Genomic DNA, 26,892 nt, shown 5'->3' on the forward strand with positions numbered 1-26,892 from the left:
CATGGCAAAGCTTTTAAGCTTATGCCCTCATCTTGTTCAGTAAAATTACTTTTAAGATATCCTTTTTACTATGTAAACTGGAATTGTTTCATGATTTTGAAATGCAACCAGTATAAATGAAAATATTTCAGGGGTGGGGGAAAATCCACCACTAATCTCACCTAGATAAAATTCATAAAATCAAAAAGCCTATTCACACAAAATTATATGTAATGACTGTAGTAATCAGTTTATTACACAGATTAATCATTCTTGAACGTACAAGCTCCAGAGGAGCAACGGGGTCTTTAAATATACACAAGTATTTCCATCAAATGAATTTTCACCCTTTTCCAGAGAGACCTAAGCAGTTAAAAACATAAGAAAAATAAGAGCTATTAGCTATGTATTAACTGAGAAACCACATACAAACCAAAGAATATGGAAGAGAAAAAGAGGGGTTGAAAGGATGAGGGTTAAAGGGTGGGGAGATGTAAGAGGAGGGAACAAAGCCCATCACACTTTATGTACTAATAGCTCCAATCCAGTTAAACTTAGACCTTAAAATGGTAGGTTTTAATCTGGCTGGTCATAACTTTCACCTAAGACGTAGGTCCTTCAGCATAAAAGGAGTATAGAAACAGCTTCGTGTTCTTCGCCTTGTTTTTCGTATCTGTTTTGAGTTTAAAAGGATTCCACTTAAAAACCATCTCTTATAAGTCAGTAGAGCTTTTCTTCCCCATCCAAGCACACACCATACCCACCACCCCTCACCTTGACGTCATCCAAATTTAAGTCAATAGGAAAGCTTTTAGTCTCACACCTAGGTTACGCCTGAAGAACTGGCTTGTCACACACACACTTCTCTGCTAGGAGGCAATGTTGGTACAGAAGTACAGTATTTCTAGTTTGTTGTTCCAAGTATGTACAACACGCGGAACTGCTGTATCAGGTAAACATGTGCACAGGGGAAGATGAGGCGTGGGCTCATAGAAAGCAGTCAAATGGAAATCAAAAGGACTTTCTCTTTCAGAGTTCCCCTATCTTTATTTGTAGAGGTTATCCAATAATTTCTTTAATTACATCGCATACTTCTGAGTCCATTCCCGAGCTATTCTGTTGTACCTGTACACACAAAGAAAAGCTTAGCTTAACACAGGTGAGGAGTCAGAAGGCAACAAATTTCACTTATTATCCCATCTAGTAACTTTTTACCCCCTCTCTGGTGTTCCTTTATTAAAAACCCATACAGTAACTTGAGGGCAAAGATGTATCATATGTTCAGACAAAGCTGTCTTTTTACCCCAAATTTCTAATAAGCATTTATTCAATGACAGTGGGAAAAGGCTGTAAAATGAAAAACAAGCCCTATAAATTCTACTAATAGAGGATTCTGATTAAATTTTAGCATTTGCTGTTATATCCTTGTTCTATACTTGACTGACCTTACTTCTAAGGGAGATCTTCCACCTATGTTCATATTTGGAGTTCCTTAAACTCTATACTTCTACATTATATGATTCTTGAAATCATATATTAACAGTGATTGAACTGATATAATATTTTCCTGTCTTAATAAAATTAGTCCTGGCAAAATGTATTTTAACAATTTGGTTTCTAAAATGAAAGAGTCTATTGCTTCTGAAGAACATTCGAGTAGTAAAATAAGCAGGGCAAAGGGTTCTACAATTCTTTGATTTAAAAAGGGATACAGGCAAGTTCTTCTGAACATTATTACCACAAGGCTTAAAAAATGTCTTTTGGTAGGCACTCACGCCCACAGTTCTAGGTATTTGACAAAATGGGATGCCAATCAAAAGATTTTATTTGAATAAAATCTCAAATAGAAAAAAAACACGAGATCTAATTTTATTCTGAATGCAGCCAAAAATACATGACTAAAGATATTATTCATACCTAAACACCGAAAAAACTAAACTAAGAAACAACTGCTGTAGTAATAATCCCTCACTGCCCCATTTAAAAATACTGTATCTTGCCCTGGCTGGTGTGGCTCAGTGGACTGAGCACCAACCAGCCTGTGAACCGAAAGGACACACGCCTGGGTTGCCCGCCAGGTTCCCAGTTGAGGGTGTGCCAGAGGCAACCGGTCAATATTTCTCTCCCTCTCCTTCTCTCTCCCTCCCCCTAAAATAAATAAATAAATAAATAAATAAATAAATAAAATCTTTCTTAAAAATAAAAATATTACATCTATATGCCTCTCTCTTCCAACAAAATTCAAATAATTCTTCAATCTTTTTAAAAAAGTTAAAATCCTAACTTTAACTTTAGAACATTATCCACTCTTTCTCACCTATTTCTTCCTATTTTACTGAATATACAAGATTAATAACAAAGATTAGAACACTTTTAGTTACTATTTCTTTTGCTATTCTGATTTTTAAAATTTTATTTATTTATTTTTAGAGAGAAGGGAAGGGAGGGAGAAAGAGAGGGAGAGAAATATCTATTTGTGGTTGCCTCTCACATGCCCCCTACTGGGGACTTGACCTGGCCCAGAACCCAGGCACGTGCCGCCCTGACTGGGAATTGGACCAGCGACTCTTTGGTTTGCAGGCTGGCACTCAATTCACTGAGCCACACTAGCCAGGGCCTGGCCATTTTTAATATTTCATAGAATTCTAAAATATGTAAATGCTCATCTCTTATTTTTTAAGGAAATTTGGGGTTTTTATGTCTTGTGGCATTTACTCACTTTCTTTTTTAGATTATACCAAATGGCAGAAAAACAATGTCCTTTTCCCATGAATTTTCAATAATCTAAGACAAACAGGCTCTTGATGCAATATGCTTTATATGTAAAAAGCCAAGAAGACATAAAACTCTTTATGTCTTTGACAGAAAAATATACTGTAGAAAAGTTTTCCTAGACAGGAAATAATTGAGATAATATCCATATCATCTACATATAATGATAATCAATACAAATACCTCTCTTTCCCATCCCCAGGACTTCATTTTAAGTATCTGACCCATACCTAGCCCTTAGTTCAGAAAAACTTGAGTCACAAACTTCTCCTCCCCACCCCTGGTACTCTTCTGTCTGGAGGCCATACTTACTTTTCTCTATCTGTTTTGTAGATCCGAGCAATCTCAGGCACTAAGGGATCATCTGGATTAGGATCACACAACAGAGAACAGATGGACAAGAGTACTAGAATGAAAAACAAAAACAAAAACCCCTACAAATTAGCACAGAATAAAAGCAAAGGATTCAAAGAATCATGAGATGCCAACACATTAAAAAAATTCTAAGAATCTATTTATATTGCAGTTCCTAGCATCTCTGTAAACTCTTCCTAACTTTACAGGAACAGTAATCAACAAATATTCTAAGATTTCTCTATGCTTAACTCCTTAAGGAAACTGGCCCAGGCTGGTGAATGAAGTGATTTGCTCAATGTCCCCAGTTAGTGAGTAATTAGAGTGGAATTAGAATCAGGTCTTCCAAATCCCAGACCAATAACACTTTTCATAGCCCATAAAATCCAATTTTTAGGAGCCCACATTCAGGGGTAAATGGCTTTCAAAATTCCAAAGACAACCACACTATTGTGAATGTTCTTAGAAATGACAACCATGAAATCCAAGAATTACTGCTTTCTCAAGGGCAGGTATTACATTCAGATGCAATGGATCTGTTTCATTTTCAGTTGAAAACAATTTAGTCTAAGACCATAAAGGCTAGTACTTGCCCCCAGATGGGGCTGGCCACACTTATTACAAAAGGTACAACATACTTCTACTAAGGTCTCAACTTCTTTTCAGTGATGATTTAGAATCTTATGTGAGCCATTTCCTCAGTGACAACCTGGAATATAGCAGACGAATCTCAAAAGTACAATTTCTTCTGTAAAATCTGTTGTTAATTTATGTATTCCTCACTGAATGTAAAAAGGAAGCCAAGGCCACTAATTACATTAAATCCAGTGGTCTCTGACATACTGAAATAAACTCTAATCCTTCTATTCTGATGCTAACAGAACTCAGCTCTAATGTTTTCTAACAAGAGACAACAAATGACTCTGATCCCACTTTACTCCCAAACCATCAAATTCATCAGGAAAAGGATTTATTCATTTTCCTATCAAATCTGTTCTATAGAGATCAAGGGCTTCTGAGAGGTGAAGAAAAAGTTTACATGCCCTTTATCATTTGGTTTGTTAACAAAAAAGCTATTTCCTTGCCTTAAGAGTATATGGAAAATAAAAAACATCAGGAAAGATGTTTTCTGACTCTTCATTCCTGTTGCCCACAATTCTGGCAGATGGCATTCCCAAAACATCTTCTCTTCCCATTTGTCAGGTGTATCACCTGATGCCCTCTTCAAGCACAGAACATTCTAACAGCAATTAGGAATGATTTCATGTATATCCTGGAAATGACAACAGGGAGTTATAGATTTTTGAATGTTCATGAAATTACTGACTACAGAAAGAAGAAACTTGTCCAGTCTATCAAACTGGCAAGAGTACTACTGATTCTTCACCTAAAACCAGACATACTACCTAATAAGTATCAGTTACAAATTTCCTTTATTCATAATTCTGACTATTTCAATAAAGCTACTTTTAAAAGATAAAGTTATAAGAAATAACTTGTCTTACTTTCTTTCCAGGAAAGTAAATTGGAGTAGTGGTTATCTGGACCTAGTGAAAGGATTTGTAGTATACTATTTAGTTCCTTTAATTCATAGAAAATTGATTTTGGCTTATAAAGTACTACACCTTCTTTTGCTGTGTAGAGAATAACTCCTATTTTTACAACCTGCATAGACTCTTCATTTTCATTAGTGTCATATAACCCACAGTCATTTTCAATTCTAAAAACATAACCAAGGGGCTTTACGGCACATTTATCTGCTTAAATTTTTTGTATATTTAGCTATATAACATATATACACAAAGTGAAGGGAATTTTAGAGTCAAAATTATTGCCCTTGAAAATAGAATATGTTAAAGGAATAATTAATATTACACACAGAATTTAGGCCTTTCAAAGAACTGCTTGCCCATATATTCAATTTACCAAAGAAGAGTCATTAAAACATTAAACCTAGATACTCTGATATAAACAAATCCAATAAAATGGCACTGCAATTATTTTAATAGACAGCTACACAAATAGAATGTAAGTCAAACTAACAGCACTTATGATTTAGAATAACTGAAAAAGCAACGCTAGGCACAGAAGCAGAGGGGAAAAAAATCTGTGGTAAAAATTTCAGCAATCTAGACCTACCAATCCCCCTGCCCCTCCACCCCCCAAAATATTCCACCTCTCTTGGTCCCATTACTTTACTAGATTTATTTCTACTGCTAACTGCTATTTTGTGAAGGAAGAACAAGCAGGCCAGGAAATCACAAGAAGTATATGAACACTTTCACAAGTAGCCCATGAATTGCATGGGGCCTACAAAAACAAAAGGGGCCACTTATCCGAAACTATTTCAGTCACAATTTTTAAAAAAGTAGTCCTCTGGTTTTTTGTTTTTATTTTTGCCTAGGATCCCAGAAATTTTTTTTAATCTTATTTTTTTAAATATATTTTTAAAAGATTTTATTTATTTATTTTTTTTGAGAGGAAAGGGAGGGGGAGGGGAGGGAGGGGGAGGGGGGAGGGAGGGAGGGAGGGAGGGAGGGACACATCAATGTGCGGTTGCTGGGGGTCATGGCCTACAACCCAGGCATGTACCCTGACTGGGAATAGAACCTGTGACACTTTGGTTTATAGCCCATGCTCAATCCACTGAGCTACGGCAGCCAGGGCTGGATCCCAGAAATTTTAATTTAATGCCCCAGAGTTCTTATTTCCTTTAAAAAATTAATGTCAGAATATACAAATCTTATAATAGTTACAACAGGACAAACATACAACACTTTTTCAATATCTTTATCCCAGTTATTTGAGTGCCTACAAGAGACCAGTTAACTGTGCATTTTTGCTTTTTTACATTCATAATAACAATGAAATAATTATTATCATCCCTATTCTACAGATGAAAAAAAAGAGGAACAGAAGCTAATGTCTTAAATCTCATTTAGTAAAGAGGTAAAGCTGAAATCTGAATATAGGTAGTTAGAACCAGAATCTATGCTCTTTAGCATGAAACTATACTACCTCCTGTCTACATGTATACATTAAAGGAATGATAAAATATAAGAAAAATATTTCCACTCACCAAATTTCACCACCCAAATAGCCAAACTATTTCTTTTTAGTTATTTAACATACTTATGTATAACTCAAGTTACAATGTACTCTAATTTTATCTTTTTTTCTTCTTTTTTTTTGGGGGGGGGGGCTTTTTATTTTTTAAATTTTTAAAAAAATTGTTGCTCAAGTACAGTTGTTTCCATTTCCCCCCTCCACTGCTTTTTTCAAACATAGTATTCTTCCATTTTCCACAATATTTATAAGGATCAATATTCTAAATGCATGTGCTAGAACCAATTTATTTCTTCCTCTATGATTGGCCCTGTAATTTTTGAAGGAAATTACTCGTGTAATTAGGTCTTATTTAGAAGAACTGGATCTTTCATCACAAAATTAGCAACTAACTTGCTCTACACATTTTCAAACAAACACATGTACACATAACCATATGCCAAAGATTGTTAAGATGCTCAAAAATTTATTTTCCAACCTATACCTGAGTAGCAAAATGGACATAATCACAACACAAAACAATACATATGCTTGAAAATCCAACTCTCTCCAGTGGTCTCAAGATCTATTCAAGAATAAGGGAGATTGTTACCTCCTCGTAAAAAGACTATAAGTAATCTTTTCAAAAATAACCTTAAGAAAACTTTTAAAACATAGCTGCTTTATCTTTGATATTGACACCCATTCCATTACCTTTTGAAATAGTTAGTGCTGGAGACCACTGTGACCGTAGAATATCAAGACAAATGCTGCCGTTACTGTTAATATTTGGATGATAAATTCTTGTTGTAAATGCAACCTATAGGACAAAAAATATTTTTTTGGTAAACTGGTTTATTAGTATCATAGAAAGCACATTAAAAACAACCAACATATTCCAATTACCTTAGGTGGTTTGAAGGGGTAATCTGTTGGGAAATGAATTGTCAAGAAAAATACTCCACCCTGATAGGGACTGTCATTCTGTTAATAACAAGAAAAATGGGATTAAAATGAGTGAATTATATAAACTATTTATTTTGAAATTAATCTGAGTACTTACTGGCCCCATTATTGTAGCTTGCCAATGGAACACTGAAAAAGAACAAAAACATCACCATGAAGCAATATTCACACTGTACCTACATCATAACAACATATCATTCCCCATCCAATACCAGTTTACTTATAAGCAATATGATGAATCCTGGGCAGGGTGAGAAATCTAAATTAAGTTTGAGTCTGAAGAGAAAAGGACTAGCAAGGGCTGGAACACTGAGAAGATGTTCAGTAAAAAAGTATTTGGACTAAAACATGAACATTCACAACAGGGAGACAGAATTCTTGACAAGTGTCAAAGTTCCACTTTTAAACAGGTATTTCCTCACCTCAAAGAGTAAAAAAGAACCAAAAAATTCACCTCTTTGATGTGTTATATCATTTCCCCAACACAATTTACTCCTTTTATAATACTGGCATAGAGCAGAAATGTGAAGTCCAAGGAGATAATACTCAAATTAGGAAAGAATGGTTTTTACAATGAGAAAAAATTTCTAAGAGCTCTCTCCTGTGTGGATCTTTAAAAATACTGGTTCCTCAATTATGAAAACATTAGCTGAAAGCTGAAAGCTTGATTACAAGCTGTAAGGATAATCCAAATAAATTATAAAGTTGTTTAATAAGGAAATCTCTTCAAACTGCAAAAAAATGATGCTTATTCCATTTCAAAGGTGGTATAACGAAGTACTAATACAGAGACCAAAAAGACAGAGTTTTCTTACAAGCAAGCTACTCAGCACTTAATATTCATACTAGGATCTTAGCAAACTAAGAAAACTTATCAATGAGATTATATGTGAAAAACCCAAACCAGCTAACTTTTGTCAGGAGGAAATGTGAAGAATAAGAAGCCATATGAAAATGCACTGGAACGTCAGTCCAAATCCTTCTGACAAAAGAGGGATTGCATGTGAAGCTGTCCCCATGGCTGTCTGGCTCCTCATTGAGGTCCAAACCAGCAAACAGCAGCCTGTTCATTAGGAATTAAAAATAAAGGATAGGTATTGTTGAGGCTCCCCTTCTTAGAGTACCCAATTTCTGCCAATCAACTTTTTAATGGAGTAAGTAGCTTAAGGAGAAAGTTACTTTGAGCCACGATGACTGCAAAGATCCTATAAAAGACCACTAATGTCCTGTTGAAAGAAACAAGAGAGTCTCACTGTTTTTTAATACAAACACAATTTGAGTAAACAAAGCATACTGCTATCTGGAGTAAACGACCCCCAAAATAAGGCTGAAAACCATGTTAGACAAAAGGATGACCAAACTTAGGGTCAAAGAACCCTGTTTTAAAACATGTCTTGTATGCTTGGCCAGGTAGCTCAATTAGTGCAGGGGTGTCAAACTCATTTTCACCAGGGGCCATGTCAGCCTGTGGTTGCCTTCAAATAGCCAGATGTAATTTTAGGACTATATAAATATAACTACTCCTTAACTAGGGGCAAGGAGCTCGGTGCTGCTGCCCGGTAGAAACAAGGTGCTGGGCCGGATAAAACAAGGTGGAGGGTCAGATTCGGCCTGTGGGCCTTGTGTTTACCACCTGTGAAGTGGAGCATCATCCTATGTTCGATACCTGGTAAGGGCACATGCAAAAAATCAACAAATGAGTGCATAAGTAAGTGTCTCTAAAAAAATCAATAAATAAAAATAAAAATGGGTCTTGTTCTTCCATTTAATCCTTTTATGTTACTTAAATTTGTGGCTATAAATGAGAGGCTATAATATACCTGCATTCTTGCTCAAGATTGCAAGGGTCAAAAAAGTGGAAGAATAAGAAAGCACTTGGATAATAAAATATACAAATACCAAGACATGTTAAAAAATTAAGTTAAATTTTCCATTACCTATTTAGAAGCCCTACTTTTTTTTTCTAAGTCTTTCCAAGATCAACCCTTTTCTTGTTAAAAATACTACCAGATTTAAGAGGTTACTAGCACAATTTAAATTAGAACAAAATTTTTTCTAAAGGTAAAATACTATTTTTTGGCGATTTCCCATTCTTCCTTTGCAGAAAACAAAGCATATTTTATGGTCTATGATTAAAATCCCATACAATTTCAACAACACAGAACCCCCAAGAGGTTTGGAGCAGAAAGTCTTACAAACTGACAACTAGAACATTTATGATCAATATTTTCAAGTAACATTGCAATCTCTTTCATATTTGGCACACCAGGAAGTTGAAGACATTCTAGTGTATCTAAGATTCTTATATTGAGAACTTTCATAAGCAACATCAATATGCTATTTCATATGTATTTAGTTAATAAATCATATCTGTTTAACATTCTACAACAGAACTAAATTAACAGTTGGCATTTGAAACTCTAAATAAAAGCCTATTAACATTCAAGTGCTAACCTTTATTTAATGATTAACTATTTGTCTTCACCCTAGTAAACAAAGGTTTAATTACTGTCTCCAGAAAAAAGAAAGAAAATACACATACATAGGGGCTACATCTCTACAATAGGTGGGAAAAGAATGAACAAAAACCTGCTAATGTAACGACTGAGATCAATAATATTTGTCCCTGTTGAAATAACCTAGAATCCACAAAAGGCAGGGAAAAACAAACCAAAAACACATTAAGACAAACTGAATTTGAAGATCTACCATTTAAATCTTAATTGAGTATTCTGCCACACTGGTTAAAAATAAGTGTATCTATTGGAATCATTGACTTAGGTCTGCCTCTAGAACTCTCCTAGACTCCTAGCTCTCCTAAGAGGAAGTATAGTATGAAAAAGGGAAAAGGGAGTGACAGAATATCTAACCTGCCTCAAATTACAATGATTTTGTAAATAGTTCAAGAATCATTACAGGTTCCAAGTAGAAGGAACTCCAGAAATAGTTTCTGGGTGAAATATTTGGACATAAGCATAAAATACTGCAATATTTCATATAAAAACTTTCAAACACCTTTCCTTTAAGGATCTCAGGGGCTGTTCAAAATAAATTTTATGGTACTGAATTTAAAGTTTTGATAGTCAAAAAACAAAAAACTTCCCACTACCACCTTGGTTTGCTGTTGTCAAATCTAATTACACATCTGAAAGCTACACTCTTTCTTATGAGAGTTAAAATGTGAAGTTCACATCTCAATGATTACTCTTCAGTACCCTGAAGGATGAAGCCTCAAGGCCAAAAAGGATAGTAAGATTATTTGTTATAGTCTGAGGCTAAATCTCAAGAGATTTACATTTGAATTCAAGTACAGATCTGTGGAGTTACATTCACAGTGTTCAAAGGAGAAAATGAAGTAGATTATATGACGGATAAATCTTTAGCTTCTTTTCAGAAAATACAATTTTTCCTGCTTACCAGATCTTTGCAGAAAGAGGGAAGAAATGTAATGGTACTTTAAAATCTGAATATTTAAAAATGAAGCCTTTTATTATGAAATGTATTATTAAATATATATTATTTTAAATGTAAAATAAAGATGATTTTACTCTTTTTTTTTTTAGATTTTATTTGTTTATTTCTAGAGAGAGAGGAAGGGAGGGAGGAAGAGAGGGAGAGAAACATCAATGTGTGGTTGCCTCTCATGTGTCCCCCACTGGGGACCTGGTCCGTAACCTAGGCATATGCTCTGACTGAAAATCAAACCAGCAACCCTCTGGATTGCGGCCCGTGCTCAATCCACCGAGCCATACCAGCCAGGGCAAGACTACTTAATTCTTACACTAAATATTAGTAACATGGTGCTGAGCAATTTAGACCTAAGATAGTCAACAGGAGTTTGGCTCAAAAAATTTCATTTTGGCCAAGTTTCTCTCTTCCTAGGATTAAATTCTACCTCCTTATGACAAAAGATGATGAAAGTACATTTAGCTATCTAATTATACTTTGTTTTATCCTTATGTGGTTCATCAGGAAGACTTAAGGCTTTTTGACAGTAATTCATCCTCAAATGGTCTCAAACACCCACAAAAAACTTAACTGTAACATCAGCAAACACGATCTAGATGACCAAATGTTAAGAAAGTTATTTTGTCCCCCAGGAGATTTTCCATACTTTCTTTTAGAAGACAGGCACTGTTGACAGTTTAGTAGTATGTGACTCAAGACATCCAAAGTTGAATAGGAAGGCTAGGAGTTCAGGAAGAGGTTATTATTTTTTGAACAGCTTTCCTGAGAGAGAAACTACACACCATATGATTCATCCATTGAAACCATGCAATTCAGTGGTGTTTAGTACATTCAGAGTTGTATAACGACCACAATTAATTTTAGAACATTTTCATCATCCCCCAAAGAAACTCTATATCCATTAGTAGTCACTCCCCATTCCCCTCCGAATCTTCAGTCCTGCACAACCATTATCTATGTTCTGTTTCTATGAATTTGTCTATTCTGGATATTTCATATAAATGAAATCAAGTATGTGGCCTTTTGTATCTGACTCCTCTCAGCATGTTTTTAAGGCTTACCCATGTTGCAGTATATATCAGTACTTCATTCTTTTTATTGTCAAGTAATATTCCAGTGTGTATATATACCACATTTTATTTATCCCTCCACCAGTTGTTGGGTATTTGGGTTATTTACACTTTTTGGCTATTATAAATAATGCTTCTATGAACATTCATGCAAAAGTTTTTGTGTGGACATATCCTTCTTTCATTTCACTTAGATATAAGCCTTAGAAGTAAACTCACTGGGTTATATGTTTAACTTTTGAAGACCTGCCAGACTGTTTTCCAAACTGGTTGTACTATTTTGTGTTCTTATCAGGAAATATGAGGGTTCCAATTTCTCCACATGTTCATCAATACTTGGTATTATTTGACATTTTGATTCTAGCCATCGTAGTGGGTGCAAAATGGAATCTCTGTATGATTTTGACTTGCATTTCCCTACTGACTAATGATGTTGAGCATTGTCCCATGTGCTTATTGGTCATTTGTTTATCTTCTTTGGAGAAATATCTATTCATCCTTTGCCCATTTTAAAATGGGGCTGTTTATATTGTTCATTTGTCATTTTTATAAATATATTTTGGATAAATATTCCTTATCAGAAATTATAACCTGCAATTTTTCTCTCATTTTACATGTCTTTTTGCTTAAAGGTATCATTTGCAGCACCTGGATTTTAAATTCTTTTTTTTTTAAACTTTTTTTTTAAGATTTTATTTATTTATTTTTAGAGAGGGAAGGGAGAGAGAGAGAGAGAGAGAGAGAGAGAGAGAGAGAGAGAGAGAGAGAGAGAGAGAAAAAACATCAATGTGTGGTTGCTGGGGGTTATGGCTTGCAACCTAGGCATGTACCCTGCCTGGGAATCGAACCTGGGACACTTTGGTTCCCAGCCCGCGCTCAATCCACTGAGCTACACCAGCCAGGGCCCGGATTTTAAATTCTGATGAATTCTAATTTATCTATTTTTATTTTATTGCTTATACTTTGGGGGAGTTTTATTTAACTCTCCAGGGTAACAACTTTTCTATCTGAGAAATGTGATAGTATCAATTATAGAAACAAAGGCAAATGACTTTAGCACACTGAAGAGAACTTCAAAAATGAAATCTAATCCTCAGACTTCAAACACTTAAGACCAGCTACTCTCTAGAAAGAAATTTGCTTGAAATAAAACCACTTTTTCAATTCAAAGCATATACGAATACAGGTTGACTATATAATACTGTGGAATGACAAAACTAGAATCAGAAAACTTGAATATGAATCCACTTTGGGAACTTCCATAAGTTTCTCATTGTATTTTCCTCTGAAACAGTTTACAACTTCTACTCCACTCACACAAAATAATTGTTATTGTGAAGCTTTAATGAGACAATGCTGTTTAAGTACTTGGCCTGTCCTATTTGGCATCAAATACTATAGTTACTCATACTGGACCAGTCTGAATGTAATAATGTAAATGGAATCTTTTATCACATGTACTTAAGTCTTATAATTTATAAAATCTGTTTTATCTATAAACCAATCTTTATAATAGGCCCTTGCTTTGATTCCTAAGCATTTAACAGAAAACACTATTAATAAGAAATATCAGGAAAATATAATTTTAAATACAAGCTAATGTGACCTCATGTTTACTTGTCTTAATCTATATACCTCTTTTACACAAATGTTTCCAAGTATGCTCATTTTTTTCTATTTGCTAAATGTTACTTTTTAAAATTAGTTTTGTATAAAAAAAATCAATCTTATTAAAACATCTTCCTTTTAAAGAAGCTAGAAAAATGGTGTAAGGGGTTAAAAGTTATACTGAAACAAAGAAGAACAAAAGGAAATCATCCAACATGTGTCAGGATTTAATAAATTAGACAAGATTAAACAGATAAATTGGACTTTAAAAATAAGCAAATCGTACCTGTCTTCATCACAAGTTATGGGCCAGTAGACAGGCACACACACATGCATCATTGTCCTTACTATTACCTTACTTAACGATACCTAGTTGTAAGTAAAAGCTCAAATATTCTACCCCAAAGTACCCAGACTGGGTGAAGGATAGGTAGAAAGGGGCCAGAATAATTGCACAGATAATATCTGACAAAAGAGGTTCAAAATATAATGAGCAAGAAAGAAGATGATGGGATACACATAGAACTGCACCTTTCATGAGCAAGTAAGGGTAAACACTGCCTCTGTCCTACAGCAAAATAATCTTAGAAGTATTTATTCATCATTTCCATAGTTCCCCAGAGGCAGATTGTTATGCTGTTTAACTCCATTACTCCTTTTAAATACTTACTATCATCTCCAACAGGACCTGCTGAACACTGTGCAGGGGGGTCCCGTGCCAGGTCATTCAATTCCTTAAGAGAGGAGAAAGAAGAAAGGTATTCAACATAAATCTGTTTATCCATTAATACAGTTTTTCACTGTTACCAATATCCTCTGTCTCATTAGTATAGCTTTTTTAAAAGCACTCCTTCAGACTCAGAGAAGGATAGGTTTAAGTATTTTAGATTCTTGAACACAAATGTATGTTTTAAATAGTGGACCATTTTTACTTATAGTTTAATAGGTAAATATAAGGAAGGGAAATAGAATTATGTACTAAAGCACCACAAAAACGGTTTTAAAGTAAAAACTGCATTTATTAGTTTTTTTAAAAAAGATTCACAGCCAATTTTTGCACCTCAAAACAATTAGGTTACACTCAAGACAACCTCTTGAAGTCATAGATATTCCAAATTATACAGATTCATCTAACAAAATGTTGACACGTTTTCAGATGATATCTACTACCAGGTTCCAAAGGTAGTAGAAAAAAACTAAAAAACTAAAAAACTAAAAAAAATTAAAAGGCTGGCTGAAGTAATAAAACCCATCATAAAGTTTTATAATCAGAAGTGGTTCTACCTGTACTAATGCTCCACAACCAGATGCCAGCTTCTTAGCTATTTTAACATAAGAGCCCACAAGCTTGAGATTTGCTCCTGAGTAGGGAAGTCTGAAAAATCCAAGGCAGGAAATCATATTATATTCCCTCTCCCCTTAACTTGGCATTTGAGATAAAAATCAAGCTCTGGGGAAGGACTAGTTTTAGATTTTATTTTACAACCAAAAACAGTAAAACCTAATATTTTTAAAGTACAAAAAAACTACTCAGAATCTTATTGAGTTGATAAAGATAGGGTTTTAATATTCCAAAAATATACTTTTTAATTTGCAGTACCATAGTTAACTCTGTAAGTCTTTTCCTCTGAGTTAACTTATTCAACTAGTCATTTTGGTACATTAAATTATTCTGTTTTATCCTATCTGTAAGCTTGGAGGACAAAATATAAAAGTACAGAAATAAAGTTTGCCTTTTTAAAGTGCTGAAACTGAGATAAAGATTTAACATATTTACTTTCTCTACTATTTCAATTTTTGGATTTTGTACCTCTCTACAACAGAGATTCCCTGCTCATCTCAAGAAAAAAATTACCTATATACAATGCCCATTCCCAAATGTTTTAATACAGTTCAGTGTAACTAATCATGCTTGCTTGGTTTAAAACGGTCATCTATTTCTTTTTTTTTTTTTTTAAGATTTTATTTATTTTAGACAGAGGGGAAGGGAGGGAGAAAGAGAGGGAGAGAAACATCAATGTGTGGTTGCCTCTTGCATGCCCCCTAATGGGGACCTGCCCTGCAACCCAGGCATGTGCCCTGACTGGGAATCGAACTGGCGACTCTTTGGTTCACAGGCCGGCACTCAATCAACTGAGCCACATCAGCCAGGGGAGTTATCTATTTCTTTTGACTAATATAGCAATAGATTGCTATTGAAATATAATCTGAATTAAACAAGCTGTGCTGAAGTCTTGACATGTTCATTAAATGAAATTTTACTTGTGATTTATCAGTAACATCTTGCTTCTTTCAAGTTAAATGGTGCCTTGGCTGGTGTGGCTCAGTGGTTGAGTGCTGGCCTGCGAAACAAGAGGTCACTGGTTCAAATTCATGGTCAGGGCACATGCCTGGGTTGCAGGCCAGTCCCCACTTGGGGGCGTGTGATCAATGTTTCTCTCACACACTGATGTTTCTCTCCCTCTTCTTCCCCTTCCTTCCTCTCCCTAAAAATACATAAATAAAACCTTTTTTTTTTTTAAAGGCATCATTCAAATTAAGTCACCTTTTTCCATGCTGAATGACATCAAGGTTTAACAATGAGAGCTAAATTTACTTAAGCTGAATATAAGATCCATGAGTCCCTTTCATGAGTATGATATAATTAATTTTAAAAATCTAACCCAAACTTAGGCTAATAGACATTTAACACACTCATTCAACACTTCCTTGGTTCAAGGCATGGATATGGATTCATCTCACAAGCATAATACCAAGTAACAGAAATCAGACATAAAGACTATGCTCTGGACGGGGAAGAAAGATGTTCTGTATGATTTTATTGATAATGACAATCTGGAAAGGCAAATTTATATTGACAGAAAGCATCAACAGGAAGCTCCAGGAGAGGGAGGGAATTGGAGGGATGGGACTGACTACAAAAGAACATAATAAAAATGTGAGGGGTGATAGAAATGTTCTATATCATGACTTTGGTAGAGATTGTACAACTGTGTATGTATTTATCAAAACTCAAACTGATACTTACAACTGTTGAATTTTATTGTATATTATGTATTTCAAAGTTGTTTATTTTAAAAAAGCATATATCCATTCATCTTTGTATGCATAAAAGATCTCTGAGGAATATGCAAGAAACTAGTTAACAGTACTTGTCTTCAAGATGGAAAGCTTGCTTTGGGGGTGAAAATGGGAACTGTATATATTCTTTTATACTTTTTAATTTTTTTATATTTTAAAAAAGAATTTATTTATTTATTTTTAGAGACAGGAGAAGGGAGGGAGAAAGAGAGGAAGAGAAGCATCATTGTGTGGATGCCTCTTAACACCCCCCACTGGGGACCTGGCCCGCAACCCAGGCATGTGCCCTCACTGGGAATTGAACCAGCAACCATTTGGTTTGCAGCCCACGCTCAGTCCACTGACTACACCAGCCAGGGCAAATTTTTAAAATTCTTTTAACAATTTTATTCATTTTATTTTTAGAGAGGGGAAGGAAGAGAAAAACAGAGGGAGAGGAAGATCAATATGTGGTTACCTCTCACACACCCCTAACTGGGGACCCAGGCCACAACCCAGGCATGTACCCTGACTAGGAATTGAACCAGGGGCCATGTGGTCTGTAGACTGGCACTTCATCCACTGAGCCAAGCCAGCCTGGGCTATACCTTTTAAATTCTGTATTTACCTCCTTTTTGAAAAATAAATGACCAGTTCTTGGCTATAAATTTGGATTAAAATAAAATACCTATTAAAAGTAGTAACCATCTGTAGGATAATCGAAATAATGAAAACATAGACTGAATAAATACAAATTTGATGTCTCAGCATCAAGATAAAAAGTGAAGCTGAATCTTAAATTTTAATAAAGGCACTGACCTAGACAGATCACTTGGGCAGAAAAAATACCTCTATATATCAGCACTGTTTTTTGTTTAACAGTTGGCTTTATCAATTAGCTTTACATTTATATATTATCTTTTTACTCTAAAAGAAAAAAAACATTACTAGAATTAAGATTAGGGGCTATAAAATGAAAAATCAAGGAACTGTTCTATTTATTAAAAAACTTCTCTGTAGAAAGAGCAAGAGAAATAAAGTATACATAATTAAATTTAGAAAAGAGGGGCAATTAAGGTAGAGAATCCTCCATTTTTTAAAAAACATGTTATTTACAAGCCCTGGCTGGCGTAGCTCAGTGGATTGAGCGCAGGCTGCGAACCAAAATGTCGCAGGTTCGATTCCCAGTCAGGGTACATGCCTGGGTTGCAGGCCATGACCCCCAGCAACCGCACATTGATGTCTCTCTCTCTCTCTCTCTCTCTCTCTCTCTCTCCCCCCTCCCTCTCTCCCTTCCCTCTATAAAAATAAATAAAATCTTAAAAAAAAAAACAAACATGTTATTTACTCTTTAGAAAGAGGGGGAGGGAGAGAAATATCAATGTGTGAGAGATACATTGATAGGTTGCCTCTCACACACCCTCAACTGGGGAACCTGGCCTGCAACCCAGGCATGTGCCCTGACTGGGAATCAAACTGATGACCTTCTGGTTCACAGCTCGGTACTCAATCCACTAAGCCACACCAGCCAAGGCAAGAATCCTCAATTTCTAAAAAGATTATATATTCTTTCTCTGAAATTAAAATAAAATAAAATAAAATAAAATAAAATAAAATAAAATAAAATAAAATAAAATAAAATAAAATAAAATAAAATAAAATAAAATAAAATAAAATAATAAAATAAAATAAAACTTATTTTGGAGCAAATTATGGATTATACTGAATGGTTCTCAATTTACAAATTTCCCACCCTGGCAGGTGTAGTTTAGTGGATTGAGCACAGGCCTATGAGCCAAAGGGTTGCCAGTTTGATGCCTGGTCAGGGCACATGCTTGGGTTGTGGGTCCAGGTCCCCAGTAGGGAGTGTATGAGAGGCAACCACACACTGATATTTCTCCCCCTTTTCCTCTCTCTAAAAATAAATAAAATCTTTAAAAATATTTTTTCCTTCATGCTGTACACTCTCCTTGTTTCTAGGTATACAGAATATTTTTAAAGATTAAGGTTATAAACTTTCTCTGCAACTTTCCTGTTCCTCATCTTAGTTCAAAGTATGAGATCAAAGTAACTCACCTTCATTTGGCTCCCAAACTTTATACCCATTAATTTGAATTTTCTATGAACTTTTTATTTTTAGATTTTATTCATTTATTTTTAGAAAGAGGGGAGGAAGGAAGAAAAAGAGGGAGAGAAACACATGTGTGAGAGGAACACTGACTGGCTGCCACCTGCACACCCCCAACTGGGGACCTGGCCAGAAACCCAGGTATGTGCCCTGACTGGGAATAGAACCGGGGCCTTTCAGTTCACACACCGACGTTCAATCCACTGAGCCACACCAGCTAGGCTCTATGAATTTTTTAAATATATTTCCTAATACTATCTTTTTGGCTCAGGAATATGATTTCTAATGAAGAGATATGCAGGAATAATAAAATGCCTTATATTATTATTCCTGAAGAACACCTATTTTCCAAAGGATCAGCCCATATTTAAAATGAACCACTACTGGCCTAACCTATATAGTTCAGTTGGTTGGGCATCACCCCCCAAAGTGAAAGGTCTTCAGTTCAATTCCCAGTCAGGGCACATTTCTGGGTTGCAGGCTTTGTCCCCAGTCAAGGCATGTAGTAGAGGTGACCTATTGATGTTTCTTTCTCTCAAAGAAATGAAAAGATGTCCTTGGAAGAACACTAACACCTCCAAAAGCCTTACATGCTTCTGTATCATAGCATTATTGCAAAAAGAAGACTTCCTAATTCTTTGAAGGGAGGGGGGTCCTACAAAGGGTATACAGATTTTCCTTCCACTGTATCCCTAAGTACTCAAGTTAAGTCATTAGTTGGTAAAAATAATACTTTTATTAGCTATTTTTAAATAACCCTCTTTCTTAACAATTACAAAACAAAATACAGATGGCATGGAACAGAGATCTGTCTTTACCCTACTGCATAAACTGAAAAGGAACAAGATGGGAAAATGAGAGGTTATAGTTAATTTCATAGAAAAATGGTTCTAAAGTTTTAATATTTCTGGATATTGCTATATAAATATTTACATCTTTGGTGGTGATAATCAGAATATGAGAAGATTTAAGCAGACTATTACTCAGAGAATTATAATTTCAAAGTCAGAAGAAATCACTGAGACCAAAGTATCTAACCCAAGGAAGATATTAGTAATTAGCAGAGTAAGGATGTGGTGTTCTGTAACACTATACAATGTTCTATTAGATCACGCTTCTTTAGTCTGGAGCTAAAATACTAGAAATGTACAAGTTAGAATGCCTGAGAACCTTTATGTTGCCCAGGAAATTAAGCTAACCCTACTTTAAGAAGGTTGAACTGTAAAGAAAGAATAGCTAGACCACTGGTGGTTCTCAAAAATGAGGTCCTGGCACAGCAGTTCTCAAAAACGAGGTCTTGTGGTATCACAGGAACATTAGAAATGCAAATTCTCAGGCTCCAACCTGATTTACTAAATCAGAGACTGTAGAGTTTAGCCTAACAATGTGTATTGTATTTAACAAGCCCCTCAGGAAATCATTATGCATACTAAATCTTAACAACCATTATGTTTGACAAACTAAACATCAGAGACAAAAGACAATGACAGAAAACTCACTACTAGCAAGATGGGAAGGGAAAAGAAGTTGTGAAGGGTAAAATGGTAGTACAGATGGAGATTTCAACAAAGGGGTGAGACTTAGAAAAGTAAAGACATGTTCCACATTTTCATGACACAAGGGTAGGGAAGTAGTCCAACATTAGCACACTACTGCAATCTCCCTGCCCCAATTCTGTCAGTTGCAACAAATATTAACTTAATTTTTACTGCTCACTCATGTGTCCTTATAAGTACTTGAAGCTAAAATTTGAAAAAAATTGCTAGAGTATTTAAAATTATAAATGTTTAAAATTTGGGAACTATTAGTAATTCATAGTTATCATAATGAATTTGAAAGAGTATAATATTTGACAATATCAAACTATCTGGTACTGATAGACTTAATATCTTGACGCTCTCACATACTATTTCTTTCTTGATAATGCTGCCACCTTCTATTATAAAGACAAATTAATGGAAACATGTATCAATATTAATCTTTCCCTGAACTGAATATAAGCAAAGATGGCAATCTTATTCAAGGTTAGTCTACACTCCCTTCAAAAATTTCAAGTCAATCAAAAGTATAGAATATACCCACCACAAAATTTACCACCCAGCTTTGCAAAATCTTACTATTAAATTAACTTTGGATCTTTAAGAAGTCCCCTGTATATTTTCCTGAAGTAATAATCACCCCAAATTTAGTGTATATCATTCCCATACATTCTTTTATTCCTTCCCATATTCATAAACAATATAGTCTTATGTTTTTTTAACTTTTATTTTAAAAGTGCTACATGGCCTGTATTCTTCTATACTTTGCTACTCCCTCAACATACTGAGATATTTTCCATGAAGATACACAAGTAGGTCTGGGTTATTCCTTTTTACTAGTTTTATTTTGCTACTCAAAATAAAGTAGCAACTGAGCATCATGGAAGTAGCATCATGGGACTGAGATACTTCCATTTAATTTGCTACTTAATGTCTAAATCACAATGGATCCTTTCTTTAGTAGATGGACATTTAATGTACTTCGTGTATTTTTCACTATTACAATGTTTCAATAAAAATTCTCATTTATTCTTGTATATATAAGTTCTAGGTAAACACTTCAATTTACCTAAAAGTATACTCCCCCACTTCTTTTAAACCATGCAACAATGCCTTTTATTTATTAAGTATGGGTTTTTAGAATTATTTCTTCAGTCCATCCATACAGGTAAAAATAAATAAATTATTGAATACACTGGAACTTACAAACTTGATCATTGCCTAGAGAAGGGAAAATTACACCCAAAACATGCTTAACCAGGAGGCCAATTCATGTGCCAACCTCCAAAAACATGGAGATTACATGACAATGCCCATCTGAACCTTTATTCATACCATTTGATAACCCTCCTTCAAGCCCAGATTCACAGCACATTTCTTGCCAACAATTATTAAATGTCCAAGATGACTTTCATCACCATCTAATACTATAGAAATCTGGAATATGTTTCCTGGGTATCACCAGAAAATGTGTTGGTGCTTGAGGAGAACCCCTGTTTAGTTATAATTTTCTCATCAACTCTATAGTTAATGTTTCATATAACTTATTTGTTATTTATTGAACTGAGATACTTCCATTATTAAAGAGGAATTTTCTTCTAAATGTGTAAGTGGATGGCTATTTTCTAAGTTTATAAAAACTCTAAATGTCCTTCACACTTTAATAACTGGTTCTACCAAGAAACTGCATGGAGATCTTTATTTGCAAATACTGAAAACTAACCATCTGATCTGTAAGTATATTTATGAAAATAAGTTTCCATGAGGAATTTAATGGTTATTCTATAATCTGTTCATGTTCTTGCTGCTATCAGTAGGAGGGAATAGGCAGAATTCAGGTTTTCTAAGTCTTAATATTCTTTGATGTTTTCACATTATTTTGCTCTTAGGTAACTTTAGGCAAGTCATTCAACTTCTCCAGATCAGAGTTTTCACACCTGTAAAACAAGGAAGTAAAACTAAAACAGACATCTACGCAGCATAGTTTGTTTATAGGTTTAGGGGTCCAGTAAGCTTCAGAAATATTATAATCCACATCCTTATAAAAATATTCAAGGTTCTGAAGAAGCATAAAGAAAGTATTGTTGTTTGGACTCAGAACCAGGATTTGCCTTTTCCCCTGGTCCAGTCTTCGTACACCATCTTCCCAATCCAAAATTTTATTCTCACAAAAGGCCTAAGGTCTGTAGGGAAGTCAGAAATAAGTCCAAAAGAAACAAGAAAAACTTTATCCTAAACAAAGAAATGTTACTGTTTTACAATAAAAGGCTTTCAAACATGACACAGAGAAATCTTCACAACATGGCTGAAATTCTATAGTTATTTCTTATTATCTGTATCTTGTCTGCCCCATCTAGACAATAAATTAATTCAAAGTGATTTAAAAAAAATTTTATAGTGGTAAAATACACATAAAACTTAGCAACTTATCTGTTTTTAAATATATAGATTAGTGATATTAAATACATTCATAATGTGTTAAAAGTGTTTTAAGAGAATGTAGAAAACACATTGAGTAGTTTTTCAGACATGATCAATACAATATAAATTCCCTTTCCAAGGCAGAATACAGAGAGGAATTTTCTAAAAGATTTTATTATTTATAAGGGAGGGGGGAAAAGAGAAAGAAAAACATCGATGTGTGAAAGAAACATCAATCAGCTGCCTCCTGCATGCCCCCAGCTAGGGACCTGGCCTACAACCCAAGCATGTTCCCTGACTGGTAATTGAACGGGTGACATTTCAGTTTGCAGACCAGGGCTTGATCTACTACACCAGTCAGGGTAGGATGTTTTAAAAATTACTTTTGTCAAGTTCCTGGAAATCCTCACAAATGTTATTTATAAGACAATGTAGATAGCTTCCAGTAGTGATCAAATATATAGTTGATGTGTCTGGCTTGAAACAGTTTTTCTAGGGGAAAAAGGGGAAAAACAGTTTTCTTATGAAGCACATACCTTTTTATTTATTTTATATTACTATTAATATTTATTAATAAGATATACATATACACACATATATTCTTTTTCTCCAGAAGTTTACAATCTAGCCAGATGGAAAAGAAAAGCTTACTAATAATATGAGTACAAAGAAATATCTAAGTGCCCTGAGACACAAAGGCCCAAAAGAAGAAATAACTTCAGGCTAGAAAGGACTTATGAAAGAGGTGGTTTTTGAGTGGACAATGAAGCACAAATAGGGTTTCAACAGGCACAGGTTTTAAGCAGGGGCATTTCAAGTGTCTGGGATAGCATGAGTAAAGAAATGGAGATGAGCCCTGGCTTAGTGGCTCAGTTGGTTGGAGCATTGTCCTGTACACCAAAAAGTTGCAGATTCAATTCCCGGGTAGGACACTTACCCAGGTTGTGGGTTTAACCCCTAATCAAATGATGTTTCTCTTGCTGGGTTCAATTCCTAGTCAGGGCACATGCCTAGGTTGTGGGCCAGGTCCCCAGTAGGGGGCGTGTGAGAGGCAACCACACACTGATATTTCTCCCCCTCTTTCTCTCTCCCTTCCCCCTCTCTAAAAATAGTAAATAAAATCTTTAAAAAAATGGAGATGAGAAGAGAAACTATGTTTTGGAAGAAAGCAGTACAGGCTCATTCATTTGGCTGAGCAAAAGGAAGACAGTTTGTTTCTTCTGGTTCTTGACCCCAGAAGTTTATCCATCAAACTATCCCTACTTCTCAGAAGAGCCCCATCACATTCATTGCCAAATTATGGCCAACACTTCATAGTGGCTGAGATCATTATTTACTTTGTGACTGTTATAAACCCAATGCTTTCATTTTTGACTCATTTTAGTGGTGTGCTGGGATTAGGCAAGTACAGCTCAGATTTGTTACATAAGTGATTATCATACCCTAAGACAAAATACCCTGCATCTTTTGGACTTAATTTGTCTCCGTACTTGAGTTTACAGATATTCTAAGATCATTAATGCAGAGATATCCTTCCCCCTTCCTTCATAATATCCCAGACCCACAGAAATGGACATGGCTTCCAACAAGCAAAAGGAAAGAAAGCATTTTATCTTCTTTTCTGTGGAAATTCTACTGGAGAAAATCAACACAGTTATCAAAGCAGGCCTCCCATCTAATCTTTCTGCCATCTGCATCAAATGAGCAGGTGTTCCTTTGGACTTTTTTTTTTTTTAATTTAAGATTTTATTTATTTATTTTTAGAGAAAGGGGAAGGGAGGGCGAAAGAGAGGGAGAAAACATCAATGTGTGGTTGCCTCTTGCACGCCCTCAACTGGGGACCTGGCCTGCAACCCAGGCATGTGCCCTGAAAGCTTATACAATCCATTCTCATAACCCAGAAAGTCAAGCTTGTTTATGAAATAAGTATGATCTAAAATTCTGCATAACAGAGGAAATCCCAATTAACCTAAGGTAAAACAGGAACTCAAAGAATTTTAAAATCTTAAAGAAAATCCTTTCTCTAGACCCTATTGACCTTAATTATACAACCAGGTTTATAGTTCAATAAGGGAGGGTCCCAGGAAGCCAGAGAATAATGAGGTCTGTCACCATTTGGCAAGTGGGAAAAAGTCAACGATAGGAAATAAAGTTTTAAGTAAAAATTAATGAGTTCAGATTTACAAGATTTTTCTATAAAATGAATTACAGTTGAATTATAAGACATTCAAATTAGCTTGGCACATTTTAAGTTTCACAAAGAAACCAGTATGAAATTCTGACAATGCATCTAATCAACCCAATTATGAACCTGAGGTTAAAAATTGTTTTTAAAAGGCTAGAGCCCAGTTTGTTTTTTATCTGTCTTCACAATAGCACAGTTATGGTTTAAAATATATATATATAAGAGGGAGTGGAATGGAGGTAGAAAGACAGAGAGAGAAACATCAACCGGTTGTCTATCGCATGCCCCCAGCCAGGGACCTGGCCCAAAACCCAGGCATGTGCTCTGACAGGGAACCAAACTGGTAACTCTTCAGTTCACAGGCAAGCATTTGATACACTGAGCCACACCAGCCAAGGCATGGCACAGTTATGGTTCTAAAACACAACATACTTACAATTTAAAAGATCAGTATTTACATACTACTTTTTAAAGATGAAAACAATCTTTTTTATTCCCCATGGACATCCTTCTTTCTCCAAGCAGCTACTGTATTCATTAATACACAAATCTGTATTACACAAATCTAGTATCATATGATACTATTATTATTTCATGTTCAATTTTTTTGTCCTCAACTGTCAAAAGTTAACTTTTGTATGCCCTCACCTCCCCCACTTAAATGCTTAATGATCAATTCCTTGAGTAGACAAAGTGTATCATATTCTCTACCGCATTTCCCAGACACTAGAACTAGAATGTAAAAGGCACTCATATGCCTGAATGAACAGATAAAATTCCTTTTCCTTTCAGTCAATGTTCTTCAACATTCTATGTCCAAATGGGGGTGACACAAAGCCAGGTAAATGGGGAGAGTCTATGTGCTAACAGGTGATGAAGCACCTATGCTAAAAGATTCTACCACTCACTAAGTAAGCTCCTGAGAAAATACTGAACCTCTAGGAAAAGAGCTCTCTTCCTGGCATGTGGACAACCATCTGGGTAACTAGAATCTTTACACCAGCTGATTCCTTAGTTAACTACAGTTGACCTTGGGCAACATAGGAATTAGCATAACTTCTGACTCCCCAAACCTTAACTACTAATAGTCTACTGTTGACTGGAAACATTACCTATAACATAAACAATTGATAACACACTTTGTGTGTTATATATATCCTATACTGTATTCTTATAATAAAGTCAGCTAGCGAAAAGACAAATGTTATTAACAAAACCATAAGGAAATACGGTTTTCCATATTTCCCAATTTCCTCATTTACAGTACTTTATGTAGTTACTGGAAAAAATCCACATAGAAGTGGACCCCCACAGTTCAAACCTATGTTGCTCAAGGGTCAACTGTAAGAAACGGAAACCTAAAAAACTTATTTTATCAACAATCACTGCCACACTCCTCTGTAACACTAATCGCCACATACCATAGTCCCAAAATTCAGAAAATGAGAAATAAATGAATTTTAATATTATCTTCTTGTGCTTCTGTGCTAGAGTGGTGAGACAATGGGGACCTCAAAAAGAGGTAAAAATAACATCCTATTTCCCATTGTATCCCATAAAAGTGTACCTCTACCCCCTAAAAAAATCACACATACTGTTTTTAGTAAGTAGTATATGGTTAAGTTTTGGTATTCTGATGTTTTGAAATATATGAAAACTGTTAAACTATAACTGTAAATCCTTGAAACTTAGAAGTAATACTTCTCATGGACTTCACTCTTCTAAAGCAGTCAGTTTCTGTGTCACAAGTTCTCTAACACTAACCTAGGGAGTTCAAAATGATGAATCTTCCCAGTTACATCAGTCTTCTATAGACCAGGGGTGTCAAACTCATTTTCACCGGGGGCCACATCAGCCTTGCGCCTGCCTTCAAAGGGCTGAATGTAATTTTAGGACTGTATAAATGTAACTGCTCCTTAACTAGGGGCAAGGAGTTCGGCGCTGCCACTGGGTGCTGAGCTGGATAAAATAAGGTGGAGGGCCAGATTCAGCCCACGGGCCTTGTGTTTGCCATCTGTGCTACAGACCAACAATCTCTACTATAGAAAGTTAGGTAGGTGACCAACAGTCAAGAAAGCCATTAAATCTTACCATGCTAGAAGACTGGCTACATATTTGCAAAGCTATTTCATATGATGAGTCAAAGTACAAAAAAATACAATTCAAGTAAAAAAAAAATAAAGGAAAAGCCTGAACCAAGTGTCAGGTCTGAGATTGTATTCTAGAATAATTATTCAAAACACCAACTGACTTTAAAAAAAAATTTTTGCATCTCCCTAGAACAGCCCACTCTCTAAA

The 26,892-nt window shown here is 35.2% G+C and overlaps 1 protein-coding gene across 1 annotated transcript in view; it reads right to left on the minus strand.

Annotated features, from left to right (window-relative positions):
• Nucleotides 1-203: 203 nt before the first annotated feature.
• Nucleotides 204-26,892, minus strand: part of UBE2D2 (ubiquitin conjugating enzyme E2 D2) — a 48,688-nt gene continuing 21,999 nt past the window's right edge. The window contains exons 2-7 of the mRNA XM_045823981.1: nucleotides 13,933-13,996; nucleotides 7,214-7,245; nucleotides 7,057-7,134; nucleotides 6,865-6,970; nucleotides 3,064-3,157; nucleotides 204-1,104 (exon numbers count right to left, since the gene is read on the minus strand). Coding sequence (XP_045679937.1) covers nucleotides 1,059-1,104; nucleotides 3,064-3,157; nucleotides 6,865-6,970; nucleotides 7,057-7,134; nucleotides 7,214-7,245; nucleotides 13,933-13,996 — 420 coding nt within the window. The 3' untranslated portion in view covers nucleotides 204-1,058. The remainder of the gene's footprint in view (nucleotides 1,105-3,063; nucleotides 3,158-6,864; nucleotides 6,971-7,056; nucleotides 7,135-7,213; nucleotides 7,246-13,932; nucleotides 13,997-26,892) is intronic.

The sequence above is a fragment of the Phyllostomus hastatus genome, unplaced genomic scaffold (genome assembly GCF_019186645.2).
Source record: "Phyllostomus hastatus isolate PE091 unplaced genomic scaffold, TTU_PhHast_1.1 phas_contig_150, whole genome shotgun sequence".
Lineage (NCBI taxonomy): Eukaryota > Metazoa > Chordata > Mammalia > Chiroptera > Phyllostomidae > Phyllostomus > Phyllostomus hastatus.